Consider the following 15597-nt stretch of genomic DNA (forward strand, 5'->3'; position numbering starts at 1 on the left):
GTGATTATGAATGATGGCACGCAAGATGTTGATTAAAAGACAATTGCCACTCATCAAGGGACAAAAAACTAGAAATTTCTGAGTAATGATAAACTATATTTCTGCTTCTCAAACCTAATTGCTTCCTGATATAACAAAACTAGAAGCTAGTTCTCTTCCTCGTGCGTGCATAACTTTCTACTAGAAAATAATTTAAAAGCAAAATAACAGGATATCTCTATGGAACTAAGCATTTTCAGGGCTAGGACTAATGAACTTCCAGGGGAAACATAAATATGAGCTACATATAGTCACCAGATACTCGACCATGGCCTTCTGACCCGCGAGACCTATTGCTATCAGAATCTGGTGGTAAACTGGAGCCAGCCTCTGTTTTTACCTCACCAGTCCCATGAGGGAAGGGGAAGTTGGGCATAAAGCGCTTAAGAAACCGGAACTCACTATTGCCAGTGCCAGTGGCCGAGCACATTTCATAGGGACAAGGCCGGGATAAGGATCCATTGGCTCCTCCTTGCATCAGGTTGTTAGGGAAATTACAGTCATCATAGAAATGCTCTTGAATTGTGAACTTTTCCCTGCATTTAATCTTCTGGTAGATGTGTATAACAAAGATCACTGTGACAGAGAGCAGAAAGAGAAAGGAAAGCACAGCCAGAGAAATGACCAAATATTTAGTGGATGGATTTACCCTTGCAGACTGCTTGGATGAATCCCGGAACTGCAGATAGGGCTCAGAAAAGCCATCTACCAGCAAGATGTTGAGTGAGGCAGTAGTGGAAAGAGCTGGTTGGCCGTGATCCTGAACAAGAATGACCAGTTTCTGCATCATGGGGTCTCTCTCAGATACCTGCCGCAATGTACGGATTTCCCCATTTTGTTGTTGAACAGAGAATAACCCAGGGTCAGTGGCCTTAAGTAGATGATATGAAAGCCAAGAATTCTGACCCGAGTCACCATCGACAGCCACCACCTTGGTCACCAGGTAGCCTGCCTCTGCAGACCTGGGCACCAGGTCATTGCAAGGCAAGGAGCCATTCTGCAGAGGGTACAAGATCATTGGGCGGTTGTCATTGTCATCCAGGACAATCACTCTGACAGTCACCTGGCTACTCAGTGACAGGAAGCCCCCATCAGTTGCCTTTACCACAAACTGAAAATCTTGAATGGCCTCATAATCCATGGTTCTCAGCGCATAGAGCTTCCCATTGTCTGAATTTATGGAGATGTAAGCGAAGACTGATAGATCTCCACTCTTTGGAGGCAGCAAAGAATATGTTACTTGGGCATTCTCCCCCAAATCTAAATCCTCAGCATGAACTTTGCCAATAAAAACCGCAGGGCTGTTGTTTTCTCGAACAGTCAAGATGTAGGAGTCTTCCTGAAATACTGGGGGATTATCATTAATGTCAGATATTAGCACCTCTATCACAGTCTCCGTGGACAGACTGGGTGGTCCAGTATCCACGGCAACAAGGGTGATATTATAGCCTGAGACGTCCTCTCGATCCAAGCCTCTGTCAGTAACCAGCGAGTAAGAATTCCGGAATGTAGGTTTGACTGCAAAAGGAAGGTCTTCTCTAAGGAAGCAAGTGAGTTTTCCTCCCACTCGAATGTCCCGGTCTCGGATAGAGAAAAGGGCCACTACAGTCTGTAGTGGGGAGTCCTCAGGGAGAGGGCTGGACACAGAGGAAACCGTCACTTCAGGAGGATTGTCATTCACATCCACTACTTCCACCAGGACTTTGCTGTGGGCAGAGAGGCCTCCTCCGTCTGTGGCTTGAATGTCAATGTCGTATGTTTCAATAGCTTCAAAATCTAGGGGCCCTCGTAGTCGAACCTCTCCAGTTTGAGGGTCAATCTGGAACGTCTGGAGAATTGCTTCTGTGTTCTGAGCTAAAGAGTAAGTTATCTCTTTGTTGGAGCCCTCGTCTAGGTCCGTGGCAGTCACCACGGCCACCAAAGAACCATTGGCGCTATTTTCTGGTACCTGAGCGCGGTACACCAGTCGCGAGAACTGAGGCACGTGGTCATTGACGTCTAGAACCTCCACCCGGATGTGGGCGGTGCCAGACTTGGGCGGGGACCCGCCGTCCACAGCAGTGATTGTCAAGTTGACCTCAGCCTGTTCCTCTCTGTCCAGGGGTTTATCCAGCACCAGCTCGGCGTATTTGGGCCCGTGGCTTCGGAAGCGGGTGTGCAGGTGGAAATACGCATTGGCGCTCAAGGTGTAGTTTTGGAGACCGTTGAGGCCCACGTCCAGATCCTGGGCGCTCTGTAGAGGAAAACGTGAACCCAGGGGAGTGCTCTCTGGAATCTTTAAAAGAGGCTCCTTGTTTAGGAAAATCGGGGCATTGTCATTGATATCAAATACCCTGACCTCGGCGCGAAAGGACTGCAGGGGCTCCACCAGGACTATTTCAAAGTGCAGAACACACGGGTCGGCTTTGCCACAAAGTGACTCCCGATCCAGTCTCTCCTTCACGAACAGATCCCCCGTCTTGCGGTGGAGCCGGAAATGCAGTTTGTTGCCTTCGGAGACAAGCCGCGCCCCGCGGGCAGCCAGCTTCCCTACCTCCAGCCCCAGGTCTTTAGCCACATTAGCCACAAACGAACCGCTCTCCATCTCCTCCGCCACCGAATAGCGGATGGTTGCCGCACCCCCCACCGACACACACAGAAGAAGGAGAAGACACCTCACTTGCCTGCTTTGCAAGAGTTTTCTGCGCACAACTGCCATCCCTTCTCACAAGCGCAGGTTCTGCAGCAGCCGCCACCTGTTGCGGAAATACTTTCACTTTTCCGCCAGCAGATTCAGGAGACCTCCGCTCTCGGCTTTGCTGGCCTCTAATGGTAGCGCCGCCAATGGCGAGCCAAGCCGGGTAAGCTGTTTTGCACTTGGAAGAAAATTTGCATTGAGCAACTCAACTCCCCAGTCTATCGAATGTATTAATAGATATGTTCTCATTCCGACGAGTTGGGGAGAGGTTGAAAGTTTGTTGCCAAAGCAACGGCAGACTCGCCTTGTAATTCCCGTTTAGAAAAAAAGTCCTTGGGAATTGAGAAACCAATGAGAATACTCGCTCAAGCTGAAGTCACCGTGTATGTGAGCCGGCTGGGGCCGCTGCAGCAGCTCGCAAACAGAGAGGAGTAAGCTACTCCGCACGCTCCGCACTAGTCCGCTCAGAGACCAAGGGAGAGGAAAAAAGATCCTGCCGCGTCTTCTGGAGTCCGAACCAAAGGGACGGGGGTTTAATGAGGGGGCCTTGGAGGAAGTGCTCAGTAAGAAAAGGAAAGGGGACAGGTAGACATCTTTTAGGAAGCTGGGGTCCAGTAGGTACACTGATAGGGAGAACTGGCCAACCAGCCTCTTGATTTGCGCAAATCCATTCTTTTCCCCCAGAACCCCCGAACGCCTAAGCAGCAGCTGGCTTGTCACTTATGATTAGGATGGCAGTAATACTTATGGGGTATGATTTCTGTATACTGGTACCGTGTGAAGTTATTTACATGTATTATCTAATTTAATCCTTGCAACAACTCTGTGAATTGCACAGTACTATTATTATTTCTTTTTTATAGGCAAAGAAGCTGAGACTGGAGAGCTTATGTCGCTCCCCCAAGGTCCCATCCCTGGTAAACATTAGAGAAGGAACTCAATTTAATTTTTTATTGTGGTCATAATAGTTTATAACATAGTGAGATTGCAGTTGTACGTTATTGCTTGTCATACACCTTATAAGTGCGCCCCTTCACCCCTTGTGCCCACCCTCCACCTCCCTTCCCCCAGTAACCACTTATTTATTCTTTTTTGTCCGTAAGTTTGTTTATATTCCACATATGAGTAAAATCATATGGTGTTTGCCTTTCTCTGTCGAACTCAATTTAATTTTGTCTGACTCCCAAGTCTATGCTCTTATCAGTACATTGCTTCCCAGATGACATAGTAGATAAATGAAACGGAGAAAATGTTTGGCTTTGGATTTTAAAGGAAATAAAATAATAGACTACTTACATATATTGAAAATGGCCTGATAGAAATGTGGGAGCTATTTGTCAAGAGTTTTTTTTACAATCGTAAGATCATAGAATGTTTGAGAATGATAAGGCACCTCAGAAAGATGAGGTCCAATTTCCCCCTCGCTTTTTTTATAGATGAAGAAACTAAGGTCCGAATGATGAAATTGTTTACCCAGTTCATACAGAGACTCGTGGCAGTATAAGAACTAGAACCTGTGTGCTGACACCCTGTCTCATGCTTGTTATCAAAAGCATTATCAAGCCCAGTGGCGTAGTGGTTAAGTTCTCGAGCTCTACTTCAGAGGTCTGGGGTTCTGGGATTCGGATCCAGGTGCAGACCTACACGCCACTCATCAAGCCATGCTGTGGCAGTGTCTCACATACAAAATAGAGGAAGATTGGCACAGGGACCATCTTCCTCAAGCAAAAAAAGAGGATATTGACAACAGATGTTAGCTCAGGGCCAATCTTCCTCACCAAAAATAAAAAAGGCTCCTTATAAAAAGAAATGTTGATTTCCCATTTGTGCTCAGTATTTTGTATGCTAGATGCTATAGAAAGTTATTGCCTCTTAAGAGGAGTCTACACCATATTTTCCAAGTGAGAAAAAAGTGAATGAAAATAGCATACATAATGATGACATCCTCACATGAAGAAGTTAACTGGTCCCTCAATCTCCATTAGATATTTTAAATCTGCATTAAGTTTGCACCCCTAAACAGTTTACATTTGCCTCTTTTAAAAAACTGTGTATAAAGTACACAAAAGGTAATCTTTTTTTGTTGTTATGGTCAAAAAACACACAACATCTATGGTAGGTAATCTTTGAGTCTAGTTTCTTTCCTTCATTATTTAGTTCAATGTGAGATTGATGTTGTTGTATTTAGCTCTGGTTCATTCATTTCCATTGCTATATAGAATCCTAGTGTATTGTCAATGCCCTTCAGCCACAGACCATCAGGAACACACTTGTAGTTGAACAAAGTTATATTTTCTGATATTGCAGCAAGGGAGACTGCACAGAACAGAGACTCATGGGGCATCTCAGTAAGAGGATGTTAGAAAGGACTTATGGCATATAGTCAAGGTCGTTTGGGGGTAGTTTGAAACAGGACTTTGGATGGAATGCTGTCAGAAACAGAGTTAATTCTGTGATTGGGTATATTAATAGTTCTTATGTAGAAGGTGAGAAGAATGGAAAGAGGGTAAAGCTGTGATTGGTAACCAAGCTGAGATTGGTAATTCATATTAGCCAGGATAGAGAGATAATCGATCACTTTGCAGATTGGACAATGTTCTTTTTTGTCTGAGTTCAGACATAATGATAGCATGCTCTTGTTTTTCTCTTGATCCATCACACTCACAGAGTGGACCTGTCTAATGCTGTTGTGCTGTAAGATCGGTTTTGTTTAACAGGAGAACACCATAGCCTAGTTCTAAGTATCTGGCCAGCTCCTAGTTGTCAGGTACAGCTTTTGTCTTTTTCAGTGTGAATACAGCAAAATTCATTTACTCATTCTACTGTTCACAGCAGTACGTCATTGTATTTGTCACTTTGTGCATGTGTAACATTTTGGGGGAGGGGGCATATTCCTAGAAGTGGCATTGTTGTTATAGGGTATGTTCTTTTCAGCTTTATCTGATATTGCCAAACTGCTTTCTAAGAGGTTGTACCAATTTACACTGTCATTAGCAGTGTAACTTCCAGTTGTTCAAATTCTTACCAACACCTAGCATTACTAACATTTTAAAATTTTAACCATTCTTGCCATCTCATTGTGGGTGTAATTTGCATTTCTCTGGTTATTAATTATTGATGAGGAAGGGCACTATTTAATATATCTTTAGCCATGTTGATATCCTTTGCATGGGGGAAGGGCTGTTCAGTTCTCTTGTCCATTTTTCGCATTGGATTGTCTTTGTCCTATTGATTTGTAGTAGTTCTTCATATATTCGTAATACGAATTCTGAGTATCTCTTTATATGTAAGAAAAAGAGACATATTTATCCTTAGTCAGCATATATCTACAGTGTTTTGTTAAAGAAAGGAGGTATTTCTCCCAGCGATTCATACGTTATGCAGAAGCTTATGGCATCCTAGGAAGTCTTTTTTAAATTGAGATGTAATTGACATATAACATTGCCTTAGTTTCTGGGGTGCGGCATAATGATTCAATATTTGTATATTTTGCAAAGTTATCACCATGGTAAGTCTAGTTCACATACCTCACCACACGTAATTACAATTTCTTTTCTTTTCTTTTATTATTATTATTTTTTTCCTTTTTCTCCCCAAAGCCCCCCAGTACATAGTTGTGTATTTTTAGTTGTGGGTCGTTCTAGTTGTGGCATGTGGGACACCGCCTCAGCATGGCTTGATGAGTGGTGCCATGTCTGCGCCCAGGATTCGAACTCGCGAAACCCTGGGCCGCCAAAGCAGAATGCGCAAACTTAACCACTTGGCCACGGGGTCGGCCCCTAATTTTTTTTTCTTGTGATGAGAACTTTCAAGATCTACTCTCTTAGCAATTTTCAAATATACAATACAGTATTATTAACTATAGTCACCACCTAGGAAGTCTTAATACAATTTCCAAATAATTCATCCAAAACTCATAACTTAAAAAAAAAATACATTCTTGTGAGTTGAAATAGAAGAAATGCTCCTCTTCAATTGGATTCCTTTCAATCATAATCTGTTTGGTTAGTCCCCAGGGTATGTATTAGTATCTGCTTGATGGGATTAAATTCCAAAATATTTTCTTTTTCCTCTAAAACGTTGAAACCTTTAAATGAGGTGGTAATTTTAAAAAGTCTTCATTCTTTCCAGTGAAGATGAAGATAATAGGGGCCCACAGAATACATATGCCTTTAGGTTGTAGTGTCAGGGTCCTTACCCAAAATCTAGATATTGGGAAGAGGGGCCAACCACAGCTAGAAGAATATCGTGAAGTTTTGGGAGAATGAGAAATCCACTTTAAAACTAGATCTAAGTACTAACTTTTAAGTTCTTAAAAATCTTATTTTGGGGGCCAGCCCAGTGGTGTAGTGGTTGAGTTCACACACTTCGCTTCGGTGGCCTGGAATTCGCAGGTTTGGATCCTGGGCGCAGACCTACACACCACTCATCAAGCCATGCTGTGGGCTGCATCCCACATACAAAATAGAGGAAGATGGGCACAGACGTTAGCTCAGGGCCAATCTTCCTCAGCAAAAAGAGGAAGACTGGCAACAGATGTTAGCTCAGGGCTAATCTCCCTCACCAGAAAAAAAAATAAAGAAAAAGAAAACAATCTTATTTTGAAATAATTTAAACCTTCAGAAGTTACAAGAGTGCTTACAATTGCCCATTATTTACCCATTGATTTAGCTTGACCAAACGTTCGTCAGGCTTCTCTTCTCCCCATAGGCTCCTGAACTTTAATTTGCCCCAAAACTTAAGCCCTAAAATGCAGACCATGCCCACCTAATGGCTCGTTCTGAGACTTGGCCAACCACAGAGAAAAAACATTTCCTGTTAAAGCACCCTGATAATGCCGTCTGCTCAGCCCATCCCCTTCTCTACTCTCACGCAAAGTCCTGCTAAACCTGCTTACCCCTCTCTATTAAAAAAAAACCCAAACAACTTTTTTTCCTGTTTGATTTTGAGACATTTGCAGAGTTTGTGGTCAGAGAGTTATGCTATTGCAATAGTATTTTTTTAAATTGAGGACACATTGCTTTATAACATTGTGTAAATTTCAGTGTATATCATTATATTTTGGCCTCTGTAGAGAATGCATCATGTTCACCACCAAAAGTCTAGTTTCCATCCATCACCATACATATGTGCCCCTTTACCCCTTTTGCCATCCCCCCACCTCCTTCCCCTCTGGTAACCATCAGTCTATTTTCCTTATTTATGTGTTTATTTATCTTCCACGTATGAGTGAAATCATATGGTGTCTTTCTCCGTCTGACTTATTTTGCTTAGCATAATACCCTCAAGGTCCATCCATGTTGTCGCAAATGGCACAATTTCTTCTTTTTTATGGCTGAGTAGTATTCATTGTATATATATTTGTGTGTATATATATATATATATGTTGCATATATTGTGTATATATATATATACACCACATCTTCTTTATCCATTCGTCTGTTGATGGACAATTGCATTGCTTCCAGGTCTTGGCTATTGTGAATAATGCTGCAATGAACATAAGGGTGCATATATCTTTCAAAATTAGTGTTTTCATGTTCTTTGGATAAATATCCAGAAGCGGAATAGCTGGATCATATGGTAGTTCTATTCTTAATTTTCTGAGGATACTCCATGCTGTTTTCCATAGTGGCTGCGCCAGTTTGCACTCCCTCCAGCACTATATGAGGGTTCCCTTTTCTCCACATCTTCTCCAACACTTGTTATTTCTTGTCTTTTTAATAATAGCCATTCTGATGGGTGTGAGGTGATATCTCATTGTAGTTTTGATTTGCATTTCCCTAGTAATTAGTGATGTTGAACATCTTTTCATGTGCCTGTTGGCCATCTGTATATCTTTTTTGGAAAAACGTTTGCTCAGATCCTCTGCCCATTTTTTGATCAGATGTTCTTTTTGTTGTTGTTGAGTTGCATTAGTTCTTTATGTATTTTGGAAATTAACGCCTTATCAGATATATGATTTTCAAATATTTTCTCCCTATTAGTGGGTTGTCTGTTTTGTTGGTGGTTTCCTTGCTGTGCAGAAGCTTTTTAGTTTGATGTAGTACCATTTGTTTATTTTTTCTTTTGTTTCCCTTGCCTGAGGAGACATGGTATTCAAAAAGATGCTGTTAAGACTGATGTCAAAGAGTGTACTGCCTATGTTTTCTTGTAGGAGTTTTATTGTTTCAGGTCTTACATTCAAGTTTTTAATCCATTTTGTGTATGGTGTAACATAATGGTCTGCTTTCGTTCTTTTGCATGTGGCTATCCAGTTTTCCCAACACCATTTATTTATTTATTTATTTATTTATTTATTTTTGAGTTCATAATAGTTTACATCATTGTGAGATTTCAGTTGTACATGATTTCGTCCATCACCACATAAGGGTTCTCCTTCACCCGCTGTGCCCATCCTCCACTCCCCTTCCCCTGCTAAACACTGAACTGTTTTCTTAGTCCATGTGTTTGTTTATATTCCATGTATGAATGAAACCATATGGTGTTTGTCTTTCTTGATCTGGCTTATTTCGCTTAGCATAATACCCTCCAGGTCCACCCACTTTGTTGCGAATGGAATGATTTTGTCTTTTTTTGTGGCTGAGTAGTATTTCATTGTATATGTATACCACATCTTCTTTATCCATTCATCAGTCAATAGGCACTTGGATTATTTCCAGGTCTTGGCTGCTGTGGATAGTGCTGCAATGATCATGGGGTACATATCTTACTTTGGATTGTTGATTTCACGTTGTTTGGGTTGATACCCAGCAGTGGGATAGCTGGGTCATATGGTATTTCTATTTTTAGTTTTTTGAGGATTCTCCACACTGTTTTCCATAGTGGCTGTGCCAGTTTGCATTCCCACCAGCAGTGTATGAGAGTTCCCTTTTCTCCACACCCTCTCCAACATTTGTTATTTTTAGTCTTAGTGATTATAGCCATTTTAATAGGTGTAAGGTGTTATCTTGGTGTAGTTTTGATTTGCATTTCCCTGATGACTAGTGATGTTGAACATCTTTTCATGTGTTTATTGGCCATCTGTATAGCTTCTTTGGAAAAATGTCTGTTCATATCCTCTGCCCATTTTTTATTGGAATGTTTGTTCTTTGTTGTTAAGTTCTGTGAGTTCTTTATATATTATGGAGATTAACCTCTTGTCAGATATATGATTTGCAAATATTTTCTCCCAATTGGTGGGCTCTTTGTTTTGATTCTAGTTTCTTTTGCCTTGCAGAAGCTCTTTAGTCTGATGAACTCCCACTTGTTTATTTTTTCTTTTGTTTCCCTTGTCTGAGAAGACATGGTATTCAAAAAGATCCTTTTAAGTTTGATGTCAAAGAGTGTACTACCTATATTATCTTCCAGGAGTTTTATGGTTTCAGGACTTATCTTCAAGTCTTTGATCCATTTTGAATTTCTTTTTGTGTATGGCATGAGATAGTGGTCTACTTTCATTCTTTTGCAGGTGGTTACCAGTTTTCCCAACACTATTTATTGAAGAGACTATCTTTTCTCCATTGTATGTTCTCGGCACCTTTGTCGAGATTAGTTGTCCATAGATGTGTGGTTTTATTTCTGGGCTTTCAGTTTTGTCCCATTGATCTATGTGCCTGCTTCTGTACCAGTATCACGCTGTTTTGATTAGTGTAGCTCTGTAGTGCATTTTGAAGGCAGGGACTGTGAGGCCTCCAGCTCTGTGCTCTTTTCTCAGGATTGCTTTAGCAATTCAGGGTCTTCAGTTGCCCCATATGAATTTTAGGACTCTTTGTTCTATTTCCGTGAAGAATGTCATTGGGATTCTGGTTGGGATGCACTGAATCTGTAGATTGCTTTGGGTAGTATGGACATTTAACTATGTTTATTCTTCCAATCCATGTGCATGGAATCTCTTTCCATCTCTTTATGTCATTATCAGTTTCTTTCAGTAATGTCTTATAGTTTTCATTGTATAAGTCCTTCACCTCCTTGGTTAAATTTATTCCTAGATATTTTTTTTGTTTGCGATTGTTCATTATTAGAGTATAGAAATGCAACTGATTTTTCTATGCTGATTTTGTACCCTGCAACTTTACTGCAGTTGTTAATTATTCCAATAGTTTTCTGATGGATTCTTTAGGGTTTTCTATATATAAGATCATGTCATCTGCAAACAGCAAGAGTTTCACTTCTTCACTCTCTGTTTGGATTCCTTTTATTCCTTTCTCTTGCCTAATTGCTCTGATCAAAACATGCAGTACTATGTCAATTAAGACTGGTGATAGTGGGCATCCTTGTCTTGTTCCTGTTCTTAGAGGGATGGTGCTCAGTTTTTCCCCATTGAGTATGATGTTGGCTGTGGGTTTGTCACATATGGCCTTTATTATGTTGAGGTAATTTCCTTCTATCTACGTTTTATTAAGAGTTTGTGTCATAAATGGCTGTTGGATCTTGTCAAATGCTTTCTCTGCATCTATTGAAATGATCATGTGGTTTTTATTCCTCATTTTGTTAATGTGGTATGTCACATTGATTGATTTTCAGATGTTGAACCATCCCTGTGTCCCTAATATAAATCCCACTTGATTATGATGTATGATCTTTTTGATGTATTGCTGAATTCAAGTTGCCAATATTTTGTTGAGGATTTTTTCATCTATATTCATCAGCGATATTGGCTTGTAATTTTCCTTTTTTTGTGTTGTCCTCTCAGGCTTTGGTATCAGAGTGATGTTGGCCTCATAGAATGTGTTAGGAAGTGTTCCATCTTCCCTAATTTTTTGGAATAGCTTTAGAAGGATAGGTATTAAATCCTTCTGAAAGTTTGGTAGAGTTCTCCAGGGAAGCTGTCTGGTCCTGGAGTTTTATTCTTTGGGATGCTTTTGTTTACTGTTTCAATCTCTTTACTTGTGATTGGTCTATTCAGATTATCTGTTTCTTATTGATTCAGCTTTGGGAGGTTGTAAGAGTCTAAGAATTTATCCATTTCCTCTAGATTGTCCGTTTTGTTGGCATACAGCTTTTTGTAGTATTCTCTTATAATCTCTTGTATTGCTGTGGTATCTGTTGTTATTTCTCCTCTTTTGTTTCAAATTTTATTTGTCTGAGCTTTCTCTCTTTTTTCTTTGTAAGTCTGGCTAGGGGTTTGTCGGTTTTGTTTATCTTCTCAAAGAAACAGCTCTTTGTTTCATTGATCCTTTCTACTACTTTTTTGTTTCAATAGCATTTATTTCTGCTCTGATTTTTAATATTTCTCTCCTTCTGCTGACTTTGAGCTTTGTTTGTTCATCTTTTTCTAATTCAGTTAGGTGTACTATTAGACTGCTTATTTGGGGTTTTTCTTGTTTGTTAGGGTGAGCGTGTATTGCAATGAATTTCCCTCTTAGTACTACTTTTGCTGCATCCCATATGAGTTGGCATGGTATGTTTTCATTTTCATTTGTCTCCAGATATTTTTTGATTTCTCCTTTAATTTCTTCAACGAACACCATTTATGGAAGAGACTTTCCTTTCTCCATTGTATGTGTTTGGCTCCTTTGTTGAAGATTAGCTGTCCATAGATGTGTGGTTTTGTTTCTGGGCTTTCAGTTTTGTTCCATTGATCTGTGTGTCTGTTTTTGTGCCAGTACCATGCTGTTTTGATTACTACAGCTTTGTGGTATGTTTTGAAATCAGGGAGTGTGATACCTCCAACTTTGTCATTTTTTCTCAGGATTGCTTTGGCTATTCAAGGTCTTTTGTTGTTTCATATAAGTTTAGGATTCTTTGTTTTATTTCCATGAAAAATGTCCTTGGTATTCTGATTGGGATTGCATTGAATCTGTAGATTGCTTTAGGTAATATGAACATTTTAACTATGCTTATTCTTCCAATCTGTGAGCACAGAATATCTTTCCATTTCTTTATGTTTTCTTTGATTTCTTTCAATAATGTCTCATAGACATAGTATAGGTCTTTCACTTCCTTGGTTAAATTTATTCCTAAGTATTTTATTCTTTTTGTTGCAATCACAAATGGGATTGTATTCTTGATTTATCTTTCTGCTAGTTCATTTTTAGTGTATAGAAATGCAATTGATTCTTCTATGCTGATTTTGTAATCTTCAACTTTACTCGTTAATTATTTCTAATAGCTTTCTGGTGAATTCTTTAGGGTTTTCAATATATAAAATCACATCATCCACAAATAGTAACAGTTTACTCCTTCCTTTCCAATTTGGATCCCTTTTACTTCTTTTTTTGCCTAATTGCTCTGGCTAGGGCTTCCAATACTATGCTGAATAAGAGCAGTGAGAGTGGGCATTCTGGTCTTGTTCCCACTCTTAGAGGAATGGCTTTCAGTTTTTCACCATTGAGTATGATGTTGTCTGTCGGTCTGTCATATATAGCTTTTATTATGTTGAGGTACTTTCCTTCTATACTCATTATACTGAGAGTTTTTATCATAAATAGATATTGAATCTTGTGAAATGCTTTCTCTGCATCCATTGAGATGATCATGTGATTTTTTTTTTTTAAACGATCAATAGTGTCACTTTACTATGTGCTATCCATGCAAAAAATTGTCCACTTCTAAAGATATCCATCGTTTTATTAGCAAGGGACTAAATCAATAAGCTTAGGTATAAATCAAACGCTAAAGAAAATGAGCCCTGGAAACATTTGAACACTGGTGTTTAAGAATTACAAAGAGGCAGCAAGACTAGGATTGGCAACCCTTTGCAAGTCAGCCTATTTGTCTTCAAAGATGATCGATTGTAAAATCTTTCCCTTGGAGGTCTTTCAATAAAGAGGGTAGCTATTAACCAATTTCTTTGGGAACAATCCTGCCTCAAGCGGATAAGAGCATGAAATGTGAGGTCTGAAGAGAGCATTCCCCTGCCTTCTGTTTTACCAGGAAACAGTACATACAGTTACTCCTAGATGGCCGTTACTCAATAAACACTGAATGAAAAGATTCATGAAATGTCTACTACCAGCCAAATACTGTGCTCATTTATTTGAAGAAGAAGATCAAATTTAGATCCTGCCCAAGTCTTAGTTTCTTTTCTTCTAATATCCAGGATGATCATTTTTATCAATACAAGACTCATTTAAAAAAAAAGACAAACTCCAAGATGGCAGTTCGTATGCATAAAAAATAACACTACAGACAATCTAATCAAGGGCTTGATCTAACTCTCCTTTACTTTTATTAAAATGGTTCAATGTTTCTCTACCATTAGCTGCTCCAAAATAATACTAGACAAGCACTCTATTACAGTTCTATTTCCTTACGGTATGTTCTAGACTAGCAAAAGTATTTGGTGATAGGACAGTTGAGCTAAAAAATGAAGTATTATGTATAGAATACAAATAAAAGTTTACTGTACAAAATTAAGGCCTTCATATTTCATACTTCACTAAGGCTAAAGAAAGACTAGGCAATTTTTTAAACCCCTCACAAAAATTTCAGTTTCACTTTCTCTCAAGCCCCAACTCTTAAAATGGCCAGACCAAATGTTATCAAAACAAACATTATAAATAACACCAAGTCCTTGAAAAGACAACTCTCCCAAATGTCATTTCTTGGCATAGGTGATCTTCATGGCATGAGACGGTGTGATCTTAAATCCTTGTAAAGCATCCCTGGCAGCTCCAGCCTGTCCGTCATTTTCAAATTCAACAAATGCAATGTCATGCCTCCCAGGTACCAAACGTACTTCCTTGAAACCAGGAAATTGATTAAACAGCATGGATAACATCATCTCATTAGTCTCTTCTGGTAAATTATTAAGGAATAAAATATAGTTTGGAGGGTAATCAGGGACCTGAGGATTTGGTGTTGAATTTCCTTGGGTATTCACTGAATTTGGTGTTCCCTGACCAGGCTTTTTGTTTGCAGTTGTCGCAGTCTGTTCCACAGTTTTGGCTTTTTTCTTTTCTTTTTTCTTTTCTTTGTCAGCAAAAGTGCCACGCATTTTAGATATTATATCAGAATCTGTTTTTGCATACTGGATTCGCATTGGTTTACCATAGAATGGAAATCCTTGTAACTGTCTCAAGGCGTTAGTGGATGAGCCCAGTTCCTTAAAGATAACAAAGGCTTGCCCTCTCATCTTCACGGTCTTTAAAGCCACAATATCTACCACATGGCCAAACTGAGAAAACAAGGCATACAGGGATCTCTTCAATTCTTCTTTCTTAATTTTGTCATTCATGTTGTTGATATAAATTGTATGATTTGGTCTGATATCCATGTTTTGGGTTAAATTGTTCAAACAGTCTGGAGACAGTAACTATTCAGCCGAAAGCCGGAAACGGAGCCGCGTCAATCATGTGATTTTTATTCTTCATTTTGTTAATGTGGTGTATCACATTGATTGATTTGCAGATATTGAACCATCCCTGCACCCCTGGAATAAATCCCACTTGATCTTGGTGTATGATCTTTTTAATGTATTGTTGTATTAGATTTGTGAGTATTTTGTTAAGGATTTTTGCATCTATGTTAATCAGCAATATGGCCTTTAATTTTCCTTTATTGTGCTGTCCTTATCTGGTTTTGGTATCAAGGTAATGTTGGCCTCAGAAAATGAGTAAGGAAGGGAGGCAGAGCAAAATGGCGGGGTGAGAAAATGAGTAAGGAAGTGTCCCATACTCTTTCATTTTTGGGAAGAGTTTGAAAAGGATGGGTATTAAATCTTCTTTGAATGTTTAGTATAATTTATCAGAGAAGCTGTCTGGTTCTGGACTTCTGTTTTTTGGGAGGTTTTTGATTACTGTTTCAATCTCTTTACTTGTGATTGATCTATTCAGATTCTCTATTTTGGCTCGATTCAGTTTTGGGAGGTTTTATGATTCTAAGAATTCATCCATTTCTTCTATGCAATAGTATTTTGAATAGAGCTCCTTACCCAAGTCTGGATTTGTTTGTATTTG

General features: G+C 39.5%; 2 protein-coding genes across 2 annotated transcripts; both read right to left on the reverse strand.

Moving 5' to 3' along the window:
- Window positions 1-280: 280 nt before the first annotated feature.
- Window positions 281-2737, reverse strand: PCDHB1 (protocadherin beta 1). The gene has a single exon (XM_046667369.1). It carries the CDS (start codon window positions 2735-2737, stop codon window positions 281-283), a length of 2457 nt encoding a protein of 818 aa, XP_046523325.1.
- Window positions 2738-13241: 10504 nt separating this feature from the next.
- On the reverse strand, window positions 13242-14978 carry LOC124242392 (U2 small nuclear ribonucleoprotein B''-like). The gene has a single exon (XM_046667376.1). The coding sequence runs from the start codon at window positions 14913-14915 to the stop codon at window positions 14238-14240; it is 678 nt and encodes a 225-aa protein (XP_046523332.1). The 5' UTR covers window positions 14916-14978; the 3' UTR covers window positions 13242-14237.
- Window positions 14979-15597: the final 619 nt, after the last annotated feature.

Source organism: Equus quagga, chromosome 7 (genome assembly GCF_021613505.1).
Source record: "Equus quagga isolate Etosha38 chromosome 7, UCLA_HA_Equagga_1.0, whole genome shotgun sequence".
NCBI lineage: Eukaryota > Metazoa > Chordata > Mammalia > Perissodactyla > Equidae > Equus > Equus quagga.